The sequence below is a fragment of the Xiphophorus couchianus genome, chromosome 4, assembly GCF_001444195.1.
Source record: "Xiphophorus couchianus chromosome 4, X_couchianus-1.0, whole genome shotgun sequence".
NCBI classification, from domain to species: Eukaryota; Metazoa; Chordata; class Actinopteri; order Cyprinodontiformes; family Poeciliidae; genus Xiphophorus; species Xiphophorus couchianus.
In genome coordinates, this window is record NC_040231.1 from 26,940,493 (window position 1) to 26,958,116 (window position 17,624).

General features: G+C 40.2%; 1 protein-coding gene across 2 annotated transcripts in view; it reads left to right on the plus strand.

The window, feature by feature from the left end:
* Positions 1-17,624, plus strand: part of cd276 (CD276 molecule) — an 87,359-nt gene that overhangs the window by 44,934 nt on the left and 24,801 nt on the right. For both annotated transcript variants that reach the window (XM_028015459.1, XM_028015460.1), the window contains exon 5: positions 14,713-14,850. In XM_028015459.1, the coding sequence (XP_027871260.1) occupies positions 14,713-14,850 (138 nt within the window). The remainder of the gene's footprint in view (positions 1-14,712; positions 14,851-17,624) is intronic.

The window sequence follows — 17,624 nt, forward strand, 5'->3', positions numbered from 1 at the left end:
ACTCAGATAGGCTAGCTGTGTTACATGCAACATAAGTCAGCTGTTGACACGATGCCCTGACAGAACCACGGTAATCTCTGGAGATTTCAACTACTCTCGAGTCCTCACTGTCACTGCTGTAGCGTATGCTTTCCAACAGCGTGTCAGGAAATGATGTCTTTATTTTGGTTTTAGTCAATAATTTATACTGCAATGCAACAACACGTCTCCCTATAGGAATCATTGAGGTGTGTTTGGGTAAAGTACAGCTCGTTTCTGTGTTGTTTTGTCATACCCCTGCTAGAGGACACGTATAGGGTTAACTGTGAGACTATTAGAACTGGATTCTATTATAGATAAATCCATGCTCACACCATGTAGTCGTCGGATACCTGGGCAAACATTTATCTGCTCTTCGGGAGGCAGTGTCTCTTCAAAAGAGGAGCATGTGGACATTACTCTGCAAATATATTGAGCCACATCACATTTGTCTATGTATAAATATGTATGTATGTTTGTTCCATTAGAGTTCTGTATATACTTAAGCAATATATTAAGCACGTTATTATGTTGGTTTTTTCCCCAGAATTTAAATGCTGTACTGACTCTTTGGGTCTTACATTGGATTCATATTATTTTAGTTGTGTAGAATGATAACAAAGACAGAAGATAGTCAAAAATAATAAACATTTTGCACTTATACAACCCAATCAATACCATTTGATTAGGTGATTATTTTGTATGGTATTGTAATCCATAGAGAAAGTCTAACTACACAGATCAAATTATTCATGCGCTCAATTTATTAATGTGTTTATAAACACTTTGTGAATTCTTCTAAAATAAAATAAGTTGATCTCAAACTGGAGCTAAACGCAACTTTGGGAGCAAGATTCATCAACACCATAAGAGATGGTATTAAAAGACTGAACGTGTGAACAGACTGAATAAGAAATTGTGTTTATGGATTGAGTGAAGCTTAGCCGTGACCTAATGAACTTCTGTGATTGTGATTTCAAAATGAACTTCAGGAAGATAAGACAATCGGATTGTGTTATTCAGGTGCTGACTTGACATTTCATCATTACTTAAGCTCTGAGTTTTTACTGTGTTTTTGTTTGGAAACAAATCAAAACACCGTCGTTCCCCATGAACCCACATTTGTCTCCCTATAAAAGCGATTCTTTCCTGTGGCCCTGCAACAGAGCTCTGCTAGGTTAGCTCCAGGTTCTTGGGATCAGAGCAAGAGTTTGGGAGTTGGAAACACAAAGAACTGCTTCTAAGAAAACTCTGGCTCCAGTTAGAGGTTGGGTTTGGCTTCTTGGCAAAGGCTTGATAGAGAATCTGTGGGGGGAACTAAAGATTAAGGTGATGGCAAGTAGGCCTTCCAGTCTCAGAGAGTTGGAGCTCATCTAAGATACATTGCTAACAATGACAGGGAAAACATGCAAGAAGCTGGTAAAAAAAATTCAAGAGGAATTTGACTGGTGTAATTGCAAGCATAACTGTTATTGCATATTGAGGACGGTAATAATAATTTTCAATGTGACATTGGTTTGAATTAAACAAAAACAATGTTTTTGTAATCTGATTCTACTTTTCCAAAAGTTGAATCTTGTTAAGATTTGTGAACTAACTAATTTAAGCAAAGTTCTCGATGAAATGAAAGTAATTTGAGTAATCAAAATCTGCATGGGGTATGAACATTTTTGGTCCAAAGTGTAACTTAATCTTAATGTACCACAGATTCCTTATGAATGTGCTTAAAATTGCTAGATTTGAACTTCATCCTGCTGGTTTTGGCTGGAATGATGGTCATTATAAACTGTGCTGCTGGTGGTGAGCCTAACTGGTTCAACTGGTTGATGGTTGTGGCAGATGATGCAGCAGTTTTTGTCGACTTTAGTTGGTGTTCTCCTTTACAACCTAATGCAGCCATAATTTGCAGTGAAACATCAAAGCAAAAAACTATCTGTACACATCGTGTTAAATAGAGGCTGAATTATATGTGGCATTTTGGCTCTGGACTCAAAATTATTCATCTAAATGTATCTGACTGTGTTTTATTCCCATCTGAGCAACACAATAAACAGTGTACAAGTTTGGTTGTGTTCATAAGATGAACGGCTAACAAGTCTGATTTGACCTGCAACAGAGTCTGAGCGTGGCCTAACTTGAGTGCTTTGAGGATATTCATCTGTCTCCCCTATATCCACCAAAGACTGCAGCTGAGGAAAATGAAAAATGCTGTTTTATAATGAGAGCCTTAGGCAAAGACATGTCTTTTTTAAAAAGCTGTCATTATATATTCTCCCAGTAATACCGCAGTAAGGGAAGCATACTAAGAACTTGGGCTCTTTGAAGAGGATCGTGTGGTTCTTTAATGTGATGTGTGGGTAGACCTTGCGCTTTGTTTGTGATACAGGGTTTAGCTGACATCCTTGCTAATTTGTATTCAGAGATTTTATCATGCAAGCACTCCTCCTTTCAGCTACGTCCCTGTTTTTATCACAAACGACCATCAGTCCTCAAATGCGTCATTTCAAAGTTAGAAATTTGTTTCAAACGTTTTACATAAATTTAGGGAAATTTGGGACAGAAAAATGGTCCAACAGTTGTTATGTTGCTGGGTAATTACAGCTTTGTAGCATAATTAAGAAAACCCTAATTCAGCTACTGGTTGATATTCCAACCTAACTTTACATGGATGCTTCAATAAGTATTATTTTAAAGTTCAAATTCTGGACGATATTTCACACCCTTTTTGCACTACTCTGATGCAACGTAGGGGTTGTTTCAGCAATAAGGTGCATACATAACGGTGTCTGCAGAGTAGAAAAGACCATTTCAATACGCTTGGTGGAGTTGTGGCTCATTCACAATCTGAGTGACGTTTTAGTTGCTTAACTCTGAATAATTAAAAAAAGTCAATTTATTATATTTTATTACTGGAAATATAGTGTACAAGAGTGTTGTGTATACAGGCAAGGCAGGCTGGTCTTTATAACACTATTTATACATGTTGTAATTCAAGGGACTTAATCAATAAAAAAATAAAAGGAACAGCGGAAAAGAAATTTTCATTTAAGAAAAAAAAGTATATTGAAAAACGTAAAGTAAAATGTACTTATCATGTTGGGGGGAGGAGTAAAATGCATAAAAAAATAGCTGATAAGATGAGTTTTGTAGAAAAGCTGCAACAGATAAAAATTGTGTCCGTCTGAGCTTAATGGAGTCATATTTCTCACATCTCAGGTTTCCACATCAAGGAAACAGAGGAAGGGAGAAAATAGACATAGTGCAGCTGATTTCATCATTGCAATATTTACCAATACTATCACCATCAGAGGACTTTCTGACGTTGTGCAGCCATAGATATGATCTGATTTTCTGGTGTTGGTCAGAACTGGAGCTCCCCGATTCACTTTCCAGCACAATAATCTGACCCACTAGAATTAATATAATTTTAGTGGGTTTTGGCAGGAAACACATTTCTCTAGCAACTTTTTCAAAAATAATGGTAGCACCCTTATTGAGTCTAATTAAGTGCTTTTTGGGACCAAAAACAGTGATTTCTCTCTTTTTTTTTAAGAGCGGCGTCTCAGAGTGCTGACATGATCCTACTGAAAAACTTTTTTTTTTGAATCTATACAGCCAGAGTTTTCACACATTTGTAAATATGCAAATTTAGATGAGCACAACAATTAACTATCAGCAAAAAACCACTATAGGATCAAGCTTTATCACAGTTAACCATCTCTTCTAAAATGGTTGTATGATGCTTCTGTAAGAGGAACTAAATGGGTCTTGGATGTTGCTTCAATCCTTTTATACCTTATTGTCTTTGACACTTCAGTGTCGGATCCTCTAATTGGCAGCATCAACCAGCCAGATAGGCTGTTTTGGCTCAGAAAGCTGTCACTAATTGTCTCCTCCACGTCGTCCGCAGCACCCTTTACGGGCATCTCTTATTTTCAAGCTAATGGAAATTTTATACAACACTACATTGTAAAGAGATTATTACACCAATGTCTGACCTGCCTCGCAAATCTGGCTCGGTAAAAGAAATTGAGGAACCCAAAAAAAGAAGAAGAAGAAGAAGAAAAAAAAAAAGATCAATAGTCCACTCTGCCTCCAACATCTTAATGCCACTCTCGGCGGAGAAGGATGTGCAAAAGTGATGGACTCTCTGTCAGTTACTTGACATCAGAAGAGTTTTTAATTGAGGCCCCAGCGGGGCAGAATGTGACGAGAGGGAGGCTGGGAGACAGTTAGCTTGGCTGGTGTTTGATGAGGTGGGCGGGGTGTTTGCGAGAGTATAAAGTCATCCACCGACAGCTCGGTACAAAATTTATTCAGAAGTGTATTTTCCAAACTGATGGTAACGGCATATGTCACGTTGTATTTTTCTCATTTCATTTGCTTGCGCGTGTTAAGAGGCGAAACAAACTCTGCTGCAAGACTAATTGTATAATTACCTAAAGTTATAATCGCTTATGATCTGCCGTTGCAGTTTACAACAAATGTAGAGGAGAGATAGCGTGCCAAAAAGCTTATCACACTGTGCAGCTGACACTGTATGCGTGTGCATGCTTGTCATCTACTGCTTTTTCACATGTGTAGTGCACTACACATGTGAAATTTTTTTTGGGTTAAATGCTTGAAAGTCTTTTTCAAGTACCACAAATCAATATTTTTATTTATCTTTTATTTTTTTTGCCATGCTGCCTTCGACAGCTGACTTGTCCTATCATTTGGACGGGTCTGCCTGCTTTCTGCTGCTTGTGGCACATTTTCAAATATTCTTTTCACTTCCTGACAGGTTTCCTCATGGCTTGTTTCTCTCAATTGAGCTGTCTGACTCAATTTCTTCACTTGGCCCTTTTTCTTTTTTCTTTTTTTTAGCATGCAAATACGTGTTTGTTTTAGAAGGAAACCGAGCCTTATGCTTATTGGGTAACTCCCAGGGAGTTGATGCTCATGGTGCACTTTTACGTGACATTTAAAATCCATTCTGTATCAAAACAAATGGTGTTTTCATATCCAGATCAGGGCCTGCATCTGAACCAGTGTGACGTTTATTTTGGTTCTTCTGCCCACTTCCACCGCAGGCTAATGTTTACATACTCCACAGCAGAGCTATTACACATTTTCACAACCCTTTCCCTGTAATGGACTCTCTGTCCTGTTAACACAAACAGCCCTGCAGTTGTCTTGGAGCGTTATGTTCAGATAATTATCTAGTCTTATTTGGTATGTGCTTCACTTCAGCTGTTGAGAAAATTGACCTCAGCCATGAATCTGACACATCTGTCTTACCTTCACATTATTTGTACCTGTCTCTCAGCTGCTGGCACAATTTCAGTTAGACGTATCGGTCATTCTTTTAGTGTTTGTATTTACTTAAGTAATAGAGATCTCCAGCATAGGTCGAAAAATCTCTCGACAGAACACCTACCCATTCCAAATCTGACCTTTACAGAAAAGCAACAAGTGTTTTTTTGTTTGTTTTTTTTTTACCCTAAAGTGGTCTTAGTGCGATGCTCATGAGGAGTATGAAAAATTTCAAGGTCGTACAGGGCTAGGGGGATTTGTCCCATCAGACCGTCAATTTCCATAACCACACACACCATAATACTCATAAAAGCGCACACGGGGTCAGTATGCGGTTAATTAAAGTTTTAAACAAGCAATGTAGGAGAAACAGCAAACATGTAGAAGAAGGCGAAAGAAACATGACATAATTTTTCTTTACCACCATCAAATTTGTAGCAATTTCTATTGATTATTTGTATTGATTCAAAGCAATACAACTGTTTTTTTTTAGTTGTAGGCCAGAGGTCGCGTTTACCAAATATTTATTTGACCGGCTATTTTTTTAAACGACAGGAAAATATGGAGCCCATCTGTCATTTTGACGGGTTATAATAAGCACCCCTGACTGGTGCCCATGCACAGACCTTATATACTTTACGCAAAGAGTTCATCGTAGAGGCAACTAAAATCAATCAATAAAAAAATCCTTTCTGAATATCGTCTCATGGACACTGAACTAAATGCGTCTTTCTGACCGGGAGCTGACAGCGTGTTGAAGAGTTATGAACCGAACGGTTTGGAGCGTCTGGTTAGGAAGCGCATTGCAAACCTTTGGTTGAAATGGCGCGTTTAATTCTAGTTCAGAATGCAACATTGTGTTAATCCATCTATAGTAAACAGAGGAGCCGGCAGTTTATCTTGAGGAAATAAATAATGGTGCAGAAGTTATTTAGACCGTAACATGCGCAGTGCGCTGCGGCTGCACAACCAATGCGGGCTCCGCTGCTGCGAAGAATTAAACTTAACTCATCCTGCAGTTTTAACAAATGGAGTCTTTTTTTGTTCACATTACCCTTCCGCACCCAGAAAGAGAGCGGCGCTCAGGACAAGCATGGCAGACGTAACATCTGTCCGTTTCGGAGAAGTGAAACCACGCAAAAAAAAAAAAAAAAAAAATCCTTGTAAAAGCGCACGTCTGGACCGCGCACAAGGTAAAAAACTTGCAGAGTTCAATTGATCGGTTTGGATCAGGCAGATCCAACTGACTGATGAACCAGCGCAGATTTCTCTGCAGATGTGACCAGGAGGAATTTGAGAGGCTGTGCGTTCAGGACCCAGCGGGTGAAGTGTTGGTAATTAAAGTGGAGTCTTTAATTTAATTTATTAAATTTATTAGTTGTTGGAGCCACAGTGTTTTTTGTCACTACAGACAAAAAAGTCAGATGCATTTATCTGCTTTATGTGTGATGGGATCTGCTTTTGGTTAAACTAGGTGAATATTAACTAAACCGCATAAAAATGCGGCTACGTATAGCCTATGTTAATATGATTAGAATTTGACGGGTAAAAATCGAACATGACCAATTTTTTTTAATACTGTTATTAAAAAAACAAAAAAGTCTATTTTCGACCTCTGACCCTGGCGTACCTTTCACACCATGTTACTGTCCGACAAAACTTCTTAAGTTTGTTTAAAGACACCAGTTACCTTCATTTGTATGTTTTTGAAATGTGGGAGGGACACGCCTGACCTTCAACGGTCAAACTCCACACAACCTGAAAAGCTGCCAGGCGACAGTACTCACTTCTCCACCTCTTAATTTCCCGCCGCCACATTGTCTTGTTTTGTATGCACACACTGCAGTCCTCTAATTCACGTCTGGGCGAACTTGCCAATCGGACCTCAAGTTTGTTCGATCTCCAGGTCTCCATTTAGGCATCTTTCAGTGCCACGGCACCCTTGAATAGCAGAAAGTATTCACCTGTTGATCAGCCAGATTAAAGCCTGTCTCTCTTTACTGCTGCGGCAGCCTTCCCACATCAACTCATCATTCTAAATCTATGACCCTGCACTTAAAAAGCGCACTGCTTTTGGAGTGCAAGCCAGACTTCTTGCAGAGAAAGATCACCTAAATGAGCCTCAGAAACAGCCTCTAAGTTTAGAGTCACACCAAAAATTACTTTCTTCATTGAGACACATTCCAGCATCCAGGCAGTCAGTCCCCTTGCTAAGTGCCATGCGTAAACACAGTTCTACTTTTGTTTTCATCTGCTGGGGTCACTCGGTCATTCACCCCCTTATCCTGTCCCTTCAACCTTCATGGAATCACTAACTCATCCTCCTTACTCCCTCATGTACCCTCCATCACTTGCCCCACCACCAGCAGATGGCTTTTATAGTTCTCCCGCTGAGAAAAAAGAGGGCTGTTAGGAACTTTATTCCTATAAATGCAGAGCCATTACTCTGTTTTAATGTGCAAGTCGGCACATCACACACTCTTGTTTGCCTCAAGCCCAAAGCTTCAAGGGAAGGGCAATAATGTCAAACAAATTGTGTAAGTAAATGGGCGGTGGGTTGTCCTAGAGATGAGCACATTACCTCTCCGCATGCCAATAAGACACCGAGGTAGCATTTTGCTGAAAAGCTATTTACTGAAATGCAAAAAAAGAGCGAAGGCTCAAACAAAGATGCTGACAGGACGGAAACCTGTCGTCATTAATCTTAGTTTGCCAAGTTTCCCCCCGTACAAGTCACTTCCTTGTCCTCGCCGCACAAGGAGAGGTGTTCCAGACATTACGTGAACAGCTGGTGTGCGTGGCCACAAGGTTTCCACACTGCGCCTGAGTGAGGAGGATTCCAGGGTTTTGATGGACACTTCTGAGGTTGATAATACAAGTTCATGACTAAAACTGAAGCTATTCAATGTCTGTTGACACTAAGGTTATTTTTTCTAGACCTTCTGAATGTTTGTGACCATATTTCATGCTACTATTACACAGAAATATCTGAGAAATTGCCATGTGACTGATGACAGTTTACAGCACTAGTCTTCCAGGAAGCATGAGCCCTTTAATAGGGTAATGGCCTTGTTCAACTTCTGGGCTAGCCCCTGGTAGAGCTTGCTTTTCTGTGATCAGCTTATCTCCATTTTGGATCCACCTTTTATTTTCCTCAACTTTAAAACAGAGAAAGGGTAAGATCAGGTTGTTCATCCTGGCAGTGAAAGAAAAACCTAATTGACTCTTCTTTCCTCCTTCCTCATCTTTTCAGCTTGTCTGCAATGAGCCCTGAGGCCTTTCTCAGCCTGAAGCCATCCTTCTGTCAAGGGACATTATTCTCCTTTGGTCCCAGCTTAAGAGGCGAGGTTTCTTGTAGGCAGGTAAAACTGGGGTGACAGAGAGAAAACAGCTTTGATCTCTCCCGTCTTCACATCGCCGAACCAAGATGACAGGCAAGGGAGTCTTAGAAACACTTTATTCCACCAAAGGTGCTGCAGAGAAAACACTCAGGCTTGTAAAAATCCTGCAAACCTTGGCTCTTACATTCACTGAAGCCCAAACTATACCTAAGCTGGTCCCTTCTCTGTCCCCTGTAGTGTCTTCCAGAAACTAAGGAAGCTTCATATCGGGCATTGTGTCCTGTGTTAGAGGCTCCATATGGAAGTGGCGTTTTATCATTCTCATGCTTGGCCCCCCCAGTAAATATCTTTTTTTTCTTACCATCTCAGTCTTTTGTGGTCTTCTATAGAACACAAAAACTGTCCTGCCTTGTATAATAATCGACATAATCGTCAAGGACATGCTCCAGGTGGTTAATGCAGCACATAAAGGAGGCTCCAAATATTGACCTGCAATAATAACCCATTAAATCTTTTTGCTATTTTTAAAATAAAATTGACAGTGCTCGATAAGAAGTGTCAAGGGATGGACACGACGCATCATATTTTATGTCGGGCGGAGCAGAAAAATAAAAATAACACAGCCAGACCATTACGTATGTTTGGAAACTGCTGCCTCCTCTCTGTTGCAGACACAGTTCTTGTAAAACTAAAGTGCACTGTAAAACCTCAGAGCCTTTGAAATCCAAGGAATCTGGATTGCTTCGATGAGCATTAAACGCCCAGTCTTCTGCTTTTGTTTCCCAAGAAAAGCTGAACTTCATCTCTAGGTTCTCCAGCTTGTATCTCTTCCTTTTAGTCACACAAATGTAAAAATCTAAGCAGAATATTGTGATGGGGTGAAGAACATTATATATTCTTTGATTAGACACACAGTTATGACCAGTTGCATAATAACGTTTTGGTCCTGTAAGTCAGTGTGTAAGACATGTGGGAAATCCCCAAAGGAGCCAGTTTATGTTAATCCAACACATCTAGGCCTGACACAATACGTTGTCCCAAAAGTTATTGTGGCAAATGACAAGTATTGTTGTTTTGAGACCATTTTCAAGTAATATAATGGAAAAGGCATTAATGGTAATATGGCAAAAACACATTCTCAAGGATCAATAAACTTTAAATTCGAATGAAAATTTAACATTGAATCTGGAAGACATTCAAATATCCAAAATAAATAAACAAAACAACAGAGATAACAAATGAAAAAGAAAATGACGAAGTGTAATTTGCCCTTCAAAAAAAAAAAAAGGCTAGTTGAGACCAAAGCAAAAAGCTAAAGACTTGGGGGCGTGCCGTGGTGGCGGAGGGGTTAGCGCGACCCACATTCAGGCAAAAGTAGCCTCAACGCGGCTGTTCGACTCCCGGACCCGACGACGTTTACCGCATGTCTTCTCCCCTCTCCTTCCCCCTTTCCTGTCGGCCTTCTTTGAAAAAAGGAACACTAGAGCCCACAAAAAGACCCCTTGCGGGGCGATAAAAAAAAAAAAAGCTGAAGACTTTTTATCATCCAGTTTTGGTAAAAAAAATAGAGACAAGAGAAAAATCATAAATCATGCAAAAGGAAATTATTGAGTTAATTTTATTTTCTCATGCAATTAATTGATGTATTGCTTATTGCGACAGGCCTAAACACGTCGTTGTCCAAAACAAAAGCCTTAGGGAAAACTAAATCTCTGAATGGAGAGCTGTGGTTCAACAGAAGTAAAGATAGTACGACTAACTGGGGGTACTAGACTGTGAGGTCCAAATGTCTCACTGACATGGATGTGGAGCGGTACGTTCAGGCATTGACGCATCAACTTACAGGACTCAATGTTCACTTGGTGTTTAATATATCGCACGCGCTAATCAATACAATGATGAAGGGTTAATCAGTGTTACTCGCTTCACCTGTCAGTCATAATGTTATGCCTGATTGGTGTGTAACGTAATTAATATCAGTGCAGCTCCTACTGGTTCAACATTTTGTCAAATTTGTGTATTTTGTACAGACACAGTGAGAACTTGCACACAGCCACCTACCGTTGACATGCATGTGGACGTGTGATGTTAGCAGAAACCTTCAGGAGTGCTCTGCTGCACAAGCTACACTGTCACGACGCAGTTAATGCTCTGTGTTTTTCTTTCTCTTTAATTTGCAGTTTCTTTTTCAGGCGGTGCTGTGACATCTTCGAGCTTCTTCTCTCCTCTCTCGCTGACTGAGTAATTTCCCCTCAATCACACAAATATCTGTTGCAGTTGTTGTACTTATTAGATGGTTTAATAACAAATCAGAGCAAAGAAATATGCTTTGCCTGATCTTTCTGCCCACTTGTCTTGGACCGTAGCTAATATTGACTGTATTTTATTTGATCTGTCCTGTCTGCTTTGGTGGCAGATATAAGAATAGGGGACACTTTTTTGGGACTGTTTTATTTCCACTGTATATACAGTAGATCTCTGGTATCTGCAGAGGTTCAGAACCACATCTGTCTGTAAAGAGCTAAAATTTGTGGATGCCTGAAACCTCCTCAAAAAAATGCTTATAACTACCTAAAGCAGTACAAACAGGAAATATACCTAAATATGGATTTATACTCACAGTGGAAACAGTCTTAGCGCTGCCAAATAAGTTAACATCTATAGTCTTCATTATCTCCATTTTTAGGTTCAGGTAATCAGCGCTAAAGAAAATGGATGGTGCTCTTAGATCTGCTTGAGACTCCAGCCAATGCCGTGTCAAGTAGCATTTCCTCTTGAATATTTCTGAAAATATCCACAAGTAGTCACATTTTTTAGTGAATAATGAAAAATGGATATTGTGAGTTTTGGTTATGCTTTTTGTTGTCCATTACATATGGACCCTTTGGAACGCTTTGCCTGTTGGCATGTTGTCACTGAACACAAGTTTTATGACAGAATACATAATGCTTCAATTCACATCAAAAACTACAGACAAGTGTAGAAATGTGTCAATTGCGACATTATGCCCAGTCACCACCGTGTCGTTTAAATCTTTTCATTAGGTGCCTCCAAACGATGCTGTACATACCAATGAATGAAAAAAGTGAAGTTATTTCTGTTTGGAGCGGCTCTTTAAGTCTGAAGTCTCTGGATAATGTCACGTTAGAGCCCAAAGGACTCCATTCTTCTCCTGGCATAGAGGGAATGGGAAAAAGAGGGGGGGGAAAAGGATAGGTAAACAGAGCCATTAGAGACAAATCTATTTCTGAAGAAAACAAAATCACATCATCAAACAAGAGAGAAAGAAAAATATGACCCTGCAGCCCTTGGGGCCTAGGCATTGCAATGATAGCGGACTATGGCATTTGTCTTTATCAGTCTGCCTTGAGGGAGGGAGAGGGTGGTGGGAAGGTGTGAGAGAGAAGAACAGAGAATGAGAGAGACCATGAAAACAAAAAGCTCTGCACCTTCTTTACTCATCACAAAGACGCAGACACATCTGTTACATTTTCGACTTCGAGTGACATGAACAGCGTGGGTATGACTATTGCTCTTTCATACATGTTTTGTGGCTTCGCTGCTTGTGGGGCTTTCAGATGGTCATTCTTTAAATATAGCATAGTGAAGCACTCACTGGACAGAGAGCCACAGCCTCATCAGTCATGGCTTGCCTCGGGAGTCTTGCACAGTTTCATCAAAATGACAGGATTGACTTTCCAGATTTTCTCTTTTCTCTCTGACATTTGGTTGTTTATCCTGCTTTGCAAGACCAGCATCACGAAACACTTCATTGGATCATGTACGCACCTTAAAAGAACTCTGTTTGAGCTAACACATGCCAGAAAGACCTTAAAATATATAAAGCTGTGTATATATTGTTTTTTCCACCGGTGAGCTAATAATTCTTAAGCTGTCATTATTCTGTCTCTGTAAATACTCCTATTTACGGACATACTGACTAAACATTTTAGTATGTCAGACTAAAATATTTTAGTCTGACATACTGTTAGACGATTTTGCCTCCTTTTGGTGTCCAAATTGCTGTAAGTTGATTTGTTTGACTTTTTTAATTCATGTGGACTTAAGTGTGAGCGCGACCTCTGTGCTTACTTTTTCTTTTAGAGTTAATTTCTATCATTTGCTCCTTTTACATTGAAATACATCTGCCTCTGGATACATTGGGAACATTGTATCCCATTTTTAAAAAATTGAAGAAACATGAGACATTCCAAATTAATATTTTCTCCTCCTCTCTTCTCTGTTATCTTAAAAAGCTTTCATCAAATAATCAGAGTGCTTCTTTGTCACGTTTTTGTGGTATCCCACAAGAATAACAGAACTTTTAATGGAATATTAATAACTGCTATTTTCTTTTACCCCTTTCGCACCAGCAAGCAAGAAACAGATATACCTAATACACTGGGTGCAAATTATAAACAATGAAATACATTTTCACAGTGAATATCCTGTTCTAAAGGAGTAATAATAACGACTATGTTCTCCCGTTACAAAGCTAACAGTTGCAGTTTTGCAAGTATGTATGAAACCCACCACAGTCGCACAAGTTGAAAATTTGATCCAATGTTGGCATTTGAGGGAAAGTTAAAAGGAATTAATACGGTGAATTTCATTGCCTTCCACTCAATAGGTTCCGAGAAAAGTCAGGGGCAATGCACCGACTCCCCAAAGTCATTAGGATTCATAGCAGGGAATCAGAAATGTCAGGGCAGTCCATCTAATAGTTTCTGAAAAGAAGACCAAAGGGCTGAACAAATGATATTGCCATCCCCAAAAGGTATTTGCACCTTTCCTTTTTATTTTGCATCAGGTGCATTTACGTCATAACAAAATGCACTGTGGAGATTTATTATTATTATTATTATTATTATTATTATTATTATTATTATTATTGTGCATGTTGCAATGCAGTCTGTCCCAAATCAGAGCTGATTCCATGGTCTGGCAAATGCCTCATCATTATGTCTCTCCAATGTCATTCATTTTTTAGATTTTTTCCCCCCTTCTGCCTGGAGCGGAGTAACTCAGAGAGACTGTATGCATCGCATCCCGACCCACAGCTATTTAGTGGCTCTGCTGTTTTCTGCCTTTCTTCTCCCTCTGTTCGGTTTGAATACCCCTGGGAAATTTGGCTGTGTCTGAAATCTTTTTAGTCTTGCTGACCGGGTTTTATTTCCCCTCACCAGTTTGCAGTTTGCCAGGGCGCTCCGACTAACTTGGACAGCTAATTGTCTGCAAAGGGGATGTTAGCATAACTCCGTGTTGCTGAGTGTTATCTTAATGTTGTATGGTTGAAAACACACGTGTGTGAAAATGTTTTGCTTTGTTTTGGTTTTTTTTAGTCTTTTTGCTAGTAATTTGAGGTGCCTCCTTGAAATAATCTACTACACGCAAACGAGCTGGACAACATTTTAGTCAACCTATTTGGAGGGGTGGGGGAAGAGAATGCAATTACAAGCACCTTTGCTTTTTCACAAAATGCCCAGGTTGTGCTTTCCACAACTGCCATGGGAATATTAAGAAACGGGAGGATATTAAAGCAGCAACATCAGAACTTACATCTGACATCTGAGCAATGTGTAGCAGAAGGCAGGGGGTATGATAGTGTCAACATCATCTGAAAGCTCTGCCAGTGCTTTCGGAGTGAAAGGACAACACAGCTTTGTGCGACTGGTGAGCTATCTGCCATCTGGACACAGTTGCACGACTCAGAAGTCTTAATTAGAAACTCTTTCTCTGTTCACATTAAACAAAGGTACCCATGCCTTTGTAGTTTTTGTCGTTTCTTGCTTCTCAGGTGTTCTCAAAAATGAATGCAACAAGGATATGGAAGCGTTCACCAAAAGCCATAAGTCATATCCTAAAGATGTGCCCTGCAAGTTTTGCAGGATGGATTATTTATACATTTCTCGCAATTTCAGCTTTGAAAAACTGCCAAGTAGCAGACTAATGGTGATGGATGTTGTGATAGGTGCACTCTTATTTTAGCTCTGCAAGACTGAATAGAAAGGTTGTAATTTCTCTGCCCATTTCTCCCCCTCTGCCCTCTTTGCTTCAGGTCAGAACATTGCTTTCCCTCCGGTGGCTCTGTGGGTTACTGTAGGCCTGGCCGTGTGTCTGCTGGGCCTGCTCATCGCTCTGGCTGCTGTCTGCCGAAGGAAGATCAAGGAAAGCTGTGAGGAGGCCAGGAGAGAAGGTAGGAGAAAAAAAAAAAAGCAGGTGCAGGGGTAAGCCCTTTGTATTTTGTTTCTGTTTACTGTTGATGATACAGTTGAGATTTGGTATTGAAATCATTATCTGGGGGGCTGCCGTGCTTATCACGAGCCAGAAAAGGTGAATCAAGTTGCAGACTTAGGCTACGTTGACACAGCAGGCGAATGCAACCCAAATCAAATGTTTTTCATAGCAGGCTAAACGGCACCATTCCCACCATTTCACCCCCCTGGTGTTCTTCTTCTGCGCCTTGGAGTCATAAGCCGTTCACACTGTAGTTCAATTATGTTCACAACATTCGGTAGAATTAAACAAACAAAGAAAAAAAAAGAAAAGATTTCAGCACAAAATCAAAATTGAACATCAAGACCTGCTGTGCGAACGTAGCCTTAGATTAAAGTCGTACTTAAGTTGTACACATCGACATGTGGCAGGAGGAAGCTGGAATCGAACCTACAACCTTCCGATCGCAAGACGACTACTCTACCATAGAGACACAGTCGCCCTACTGCATTTACTGCATTTCAGGCAATAAAATCCTTATTTTTTATTTTAAAAAGAAAGTGAATTATTTATTTACAACTTTTAAAGTATTTCTAATATTGTAAAAAAAAAAAAGGCTTAAATAAAACAATCAGCAGAATGGGATTTTAAAAAAATCAGATTAACAGATAAATCCATAGATTGATCAATAACTAAAAAAAGGAGTAATGTGTTGCATCCATACAACATTCGTTCAAGTCCTCCAGTAATGTGTCAACAGCACTTACATGTGTTGTGGCGTCGGGCGAGGGGATGCACAAGAGGAGCACAAAAAACTGAACTGTAAGCAGTGATGGGATGTTAGCCGATCAAGGAACTTTGAGAATCCAGAGGGAGTTTGACTTAATGCACATAGCAGGATTTTGAATGGCGGGACACGTATCTATGACAGGGAGGAGCATCATTACTCGGGTCCAGTAATTAGCGTCGCAGAATAGCCGAGTGTCCCCGCAAGTGCAGAAGGAAAAAGTTTTGAAATGAGATATATACTGCAAAGCCACCAGCTCTGCCGTAATGAGTTCTGCTCAGAGTGGAGGAGACATTTAAATAAAGGTCAGCCAGAGTCTGCACCAGGGCCCAGAGGTTTAAAAATAAATATGGAAGTGACACAGACTCAGAGGAAAGAGTAAATAGCTGCACAGAACATATGAAATCAAATGAAATGGAAAGAGAGAAATATAATGCAGTTCCTCCCACTGGCGAGGGCCTCCGAGGGTTGTGGGCCCCCCTTTTCTTCAGCTGGACTAGATGAGGTGCTGATTCCCTCGCCTGCAGCTCGAACACTGAAGGCGGGATTCATTTTGTGGTCGTCCACTTTCTGCCTTATTGAAATGTTAAATCTTTTTTTTTGTGTGTGTCCCCTGCCAGCAGTGCTTCTGGAGCCTTAAGGGTTTTTCCAGTCACAGACCTGAACACGTTCTTTACAATCGCGCAGACTATTATAATCCTGATGGGAGGGATTGCCTATGAATATGGAAGGGAAGAATGGGCTCAGAAACACACATCTAGTGCTGCGGCGGGGCAGCAAAACACAGACGTGCAAACTAATTGTGGTTGTCTCATCTTTTAATGGTATTCTCTGGCCTAACCAGATTGAAGTTGACTCTCTCTTCACTGTGACTGGATAGGGAGGGCGGGAAAGGTCAGTAAACGTAGAGAAGTGGGTAAGTCATTTTTCTTCCCTGTCATAATCAATGTGGCGCACCAGAATGGGTATCATAACAGAGCAGAGCAGTTTGTGGTATTGCAGTTTTTCCCCGAGTCAGTGTCAGTGTGTGTCTGAGCGCCAGCGTGGCTCTGTTCTCTTAGATATTCTATTACCTCCTTGGACATCTTTATATAATGACTGCGTAAAGGAGGCTGCGCATGCCTCCACTGGCCCTAACCGAAGTCAGTCATCCATCACTCTTAAGCTCTTTTTACATTCAGACAAGCATGTGATCTAATCAAACCTTCTCTTGGGATCATGCAGAATCGACATGGGACAGATCCCACCGCCCCGTGTGTGAAAAATAGCTCATATCGGAGGCTCTGTGTTTCTCCCCCTGCCCCGCTCCCCGCACCCTGCTGTGGGCTTTTAACAATGGGGCACACATGTTTCACAGAGGTTAACCTTTTGGTAAATAAGCTTTGCTTCGGGCCAAATGCTATCATTGATCAGCTGTGTGTGCATGTGACTCAAATGGAATAACTAATATTGGTCGTCTGTGTCATTTCCGACCAAAACACTGGCTAAAAAAAAAGCTTTTTAGGAAAGCAACACATGATTATGTCTTTGTTTACGAAGAGCTGGTTTTGAAAAGTATATAATTATTCAGACATGCTGCTCAATTGCAGGATTCATAAAGCTTTGTGTCCTAATGCACATATACGTTTATGTGTGTCTGTGGTGCAAGAAATAATTAACCGAACCTCAAATCGGCATACAAGGCCTTGTAAAAGCATTCAGGCTCTTTGAACTTTTCATCGTTTCAACTTTTTCCATGTTCTTTCCACCTTTGTTGTTGTGTTAAGATTTATTTACAAATTACAATCTGAAATTCATATCTAGGCTTGTCACTGTAAGCAATAAATCAATAATATTTGCATGATAGATTAAAATTAGCTCAATAATTTTCATTTGCATGATTTATTGTTTGTTTCTTCTCTCTCTCTATCATAAACTGGATGATAAAAGTCTTCAGTCTGGTGTTTTGGTCTAAACAAGCCCTTTTT